The sequence below is a fragment of the Helobdella robusta genome (assembly GCF_000326865.2).
Source record: "Helobdella robusta unplaced genomic scaffold HELROscaffold_16, whole genome shotgun sequence".
NCBI classification, from domain to species: Eukaryota; Metazoa; Annelida; class Clitellata; order Rhynchobdellida; family Glossiphoniidae; genus Helobdella; species Helobdella robusta.
Window position 1 is genome coordinate 3069685 of NW_008703893.1, and position 4889 is coordinate 3074573.

Consider the following 4889-nt stretch of genomic DNA (forward strand, 5'->3'; position numbering starts at 1 on the left):
TTTCAGGTTCATTCATTCAGGTTGAAGCTTCCGGAGGAGTTCATCGTGGAAGATCAGAATGGTTGTGATGTCACGCTACGTTCGTTCATTCAGTGTCAAACAATGCACGCCTGGCTGGGGTTCGTTTTACGGTTTCTTTGCGGTTCCTTTTTTTGCCAGTTACAGGCTGTTGCGGCTGGCGGGTTTCACCGCGGCTCGTTTTTCTACTTTCATTTAAATAAAAATAAATAAATTTTTTTATTTTATTCATTTAGGTTGAAGTTTCCAGAGGAGTTCATCATGGAAGATGTCAGGCTACGTTCATTCATTCATTCAGTGGCAAAGACACGCCGGGCTGGGATACGTTTTATTCTTTTTTCTCTGTTTTTCTCTTTAATTTAACATTAAGTAAGAATGCATACACGCACACACATACACATACAATTACATTAAGTAACTATATAGGTAGGTTAGATAGGCATAATTTTAACTGTAGGTAGGATAGATAGGAAGTATCCAACACTAATGTAGTTGAATAGGTAGGCGCGTAAGTTTATCTCTATTTTTTCTTGCACCAACATTACACGCGTTAGCGTATTACACACACAAAAATACATACATAAACACATATGTTAGTTTTTGAGCGTAATTTTATTTTCATTACACATTCTAATTTATTATTACTAAGGTTGAGAGTAATTTAATTTCATAGGTAATTAAGGGCAATAATGTAATTCTAGGAACAATCTTGTAATGTTAATTAAAACGCTGTAAGTGTATCGATAGGCAGGCTAATTATAAGTTCTACATTATTATTATTAGGTTGGAGCCCAAGGCATTACGTAGGTGGTGGGGTGGGCGCCGATTGGCTAAATGAATTGGGCTCTTGAGTTTTGTAATTTTAGGTAAGCTAGGACCGTAAGGTAATGAATAGGTAAGTTAAGGCTACGTTGTAACACATACTCATTAATAGATTTAGGGTTTAAGTTTTATATTATTACTAAGTTGGAGCCCAAGGCATTACGTAGGTGGTGGGGTGGGTGCCGATTGGCTAAATGAATTGGGCTCTTGAGTTTTGTAATTTTAAGTAAGCTAGGGCTTAATTGTAATGAATAGGTAAGTTGAGGGTACGATAGCCGATTGACTCTGGATTTCAAAGTCTCTTGTCAGAGGTAAGCCTTGGTGGCCAGTGGTGAACCGGCAATGGTTTACTATCCGGACGGCAATGGTTTACTATCTGCACGGTAATGATTTACTATGCGGCACGGCCATAGTCTACTACCCGCACGGCTTCCGGACGGCAAATGGTTTACTATCCGCACGGCAATAGTCTACTATCCGCACGGCAATGGTTTACTATCCGGTGCCCTGGCTGTCGGTGAGCCTCTGTGCAAGGAGGGAGAATGAAGGAGGACTTTCGACTATCGTACCATTAACAATTTAATATAGATTAGCTAAGGTATTTGAATAGGTAGATAGGATTATTTTTATTAAGCAATTTGAGATGCAGGCACCGCTAAGCTTTCTGATGAGAATTTTCTCTTTCTCCATCAACACGGGCTGTGTTTCAACAACAATCTCGATGAGGACTGGCACCAGTTTTGGAGGACAACGTAGGAACCGGACCGCATTCAACATTCTGCCTTTGTCGAATGGACGACGGTAAGTTTTTTTTACATTTTAATCACTTTATTATTTTAAAATATTATTTATTTGCCATTGTTTCCATTTTATAATTTTTTGCTCCTAAGATTCTAACATTCATTTACTACTACGCTAATAAAAAAAATTTGTCTACAGGATGATGAGAGGTGGGCAGTGGTGGGAGTCAGCACGTTTCAGATGGTTTACGTATGATGATGGTGGTGTAGGAAGAATCAGCGCGTTGGCTGTTCGACTGACAATCAGAAGTTCGGATGAAATCATGTGTGCCGACCAGATGATGGTGGTCGGTGCAATGAAGTACTGTAACGACGATTTTTGAACTAAGGTTTAGTAGTTTCGTCTTTTAATTTTTCTCATTGATTGATTAATTGATTGATTGATTGATTGATTGATTGATTGATTGATTGATTGATTGATTGATTGATTGATTGATTGATTGATTGATTGATTGATTCATTCATTCATTCATTCATTCATTCATTCAATCTTTCAAATTATTTTTCCATTAAATTTTTTTAATCATTGAATCATTAATTAATTCATTGACTCTTGACTCACTCAGGCATTCAACATTCTGCCTTTGTCGAATGGACGAAAGTAAATTTTTTTTACATTTTACTCTATTATTTTAAAATATTGTTTATTTGCCATTATTTTCATTTTATAATTTTTTTCTTCTAACATTCTAACATTCATTTATTACTAGGCTAATAAAAAAATTTGTCTGCAGAATGATGAGAGGTGGGTTGTGGCGGGCGTCAGCACGTTTCAGATGGTGGTCTCATGATGATCGTTCCGATGACAATTCTAAGATGACAATAAGAAGTTTCTGGAGAGTACACGCGCGCACATTTACGCACATACATCAATACAACACACACATACACAACATCCATTCATTCGGTGTCGTTGTTATGTTTCTCTTCAACTTTACCGGACTTAATTTTATTCATAGGTAAGTTAGGGATTGAGATGAGTTGAACAATCGTAGGTAGGCTAGGGCTTAACATTAGTTAAAGTTTCAAGTAAAATAAAAACGCTGAAATATGTAAAATAAAATACCTAAAACATGTAAAATTCCAAAAACGTAGAAAAACATATTTGTAGGTAGGTGAGTTGAGTTAATGATTATAAGTAAGCTAGGGCCCTGAGAGTAATTTAATTGTAGGTAGGTGACTACTATTCTTGCGACTTTTTACTAGTTTTTTGTGATGTGTTCGTTTTCGCTTCACAGCCCCACACCAACAAAACAAACTACATTTTATTCTCGTCGTCGCCTTAAATTTTACCTTTTTGAACAATCTTTTTAATAATGTCTATTTATTTATTTAATTATTTATTAAATGTTGACTGGTTTCTAGTTTTTTTAATTTGGTTATATAATTTTTGGATATTTCTTGATTTAATAAAAGCAACTATTGTGTTTTTCTTTCTTTAATAAAATCTCGAAATTGTTTGTAGATCTGTACAGTTAAGTGTTTGTTCGAGTTTGAACAAGCCTTGCAAATATTTTTCAAATATGGTTCATTGATTGGTTGGTTGATTAGTTGATTGAATGAATGGTTGGTTGATTGATTGATTGATTAATTGATTTCATAGTATTTTATATATGAAAAAAAAATCCGATTAAGCCAACATACGGCTTTACTTGGCCACTGTATTTTACCAGACAAAAGCAATTTCTTTATTTATATTGACAAAAATAATTGTGAAACGAATATATTGACTTATTTAAAGCATTGTATGTAAAGAAAACCGCCATGACACTGTTGTATGAGACCCAGTAAGCCGCTGCAGTAAGCCAACCTATGATTTCAGCAACCATAATTTCTATGAGCACCAGCAGAATGTAAAATATTCATTGAATATTATGAAGATAGTTGTTCAAATAACAATTTTGATCTATTTAGGTCGTTTATTTCATGAGCAAACAAATTTTTAACATGATCGAATAGTGTAAAAAAGGGTGACTTTAGTTCAATCCTACTAAGCCAACCTTCGGCTTCAGTAAAAAACCACCGGATTTCACAGGACCAAAAGTATAATTTTTATATTCAAATTAACAACAATAATTTAATAATACATAATTTTATTTAATAAAATCATAATTTTATTCAATAAAATTAAAGAGAATTACTACAATGTTTTAAGCATATTAATTATTAAATCAAGTAAATATTTCATATAGCTTGCTCGTTAAAATCCATGCAATTTCGTAAGCCAATAATCCAAGCACGACAAATTATTCTAATTATATGAAATTATTCACATAATTGAATAACTAGCAAAAATCATTGAATATTAGTTATTTTAAAAAATATATTCTTTATTCCCAGGCCTAAGCATTGTAAGTAAAAATTTTACAACCAATCAAGCAATAGGATTTAGGATTTTAGGAACAAGCGCTGTTAGTGTAGTAGTTGTAGTATGTAGTAGTGTAGTGGTTGGTAGTCTCTAGTAGTCTAATCTGTTAATGTTCGTTAGTGTTATCTGTTATTTATTTTAATTAGTAATTAGAATTAGTAGTTTAGTTTTAGCTTAATTATTAGAGTTTAGTAATTTAATTACTAATTAGTCGTCGTTAATGTTGTTACGTTACCCTTACCGGCTACAGTTAATCGTTAACGAGTCAAGTGTTAGAAGAGTGGTTCACAAAAAATTTTTTTAATTTAAAATGCAAAAACCGTCATACAGCAATATCTATCCTAAAACAGCATCTAGTATCATCACTTTTCAAAACATTTTAAATAAAAGCAATATTCCGAAATTAGTAAATAAACGATCGTAATTTTAGACTTGAGCGATAAAAAATTACCCTCCAATTCTCCTCCGGAAAAAAGCTTCTTGCTCGACCGTCAAAAATGAGCGAAGGCCGTTATATTTATTCTAATTATATGCTTATATCCATAGTCAATATGGCTTTAATTATCTATGGCAATAATACATTATGGAGATCCGTTTTGGGACAAAAAATGCATGATGAATTTAAAATCCAGATTTAATGTTTATGTGCACATACCGACATACATACATACATGCATACATACATACATACATACATACATACATACATACATACATACATACATACATACATACATACATACATACATACATACATACATACATACATACATACATACATACATACATACATACATACATACACACATACATACATACATACATACACACATACATACATGCATACATACATACATACATTCATCCATATTTGTATGTTG

General features: G+C 33.1%; 1 protein-coding gene across 1 annotated transcript; it reads left to right on the plus strand.

Moving 5' to 3' along the window:
- Positions 1 to 1483: 1483 nt before the first annotated feature.
- On the plus strand, positions 1484 to 2245 carry HELRODRAFT_169868 (hypothetical protein; the record flags this gene model as incomplete). The annotated part of the gene is made up of 3 exons (XM_009015672.1): positions 1484 to 1641; positions 1780 to 1927; positions 2207 to 2245. The coding sequence occupies 3 exons, from the start codon at positions 1484 to 1486 to the stop codon at positions 2243 to 2245; spliced, it is 345 nt and encodes a 114-aa protein (XP_009013920.1).
- Positions 2246 to 4889: the final 2644 nt, after the last annotated feature.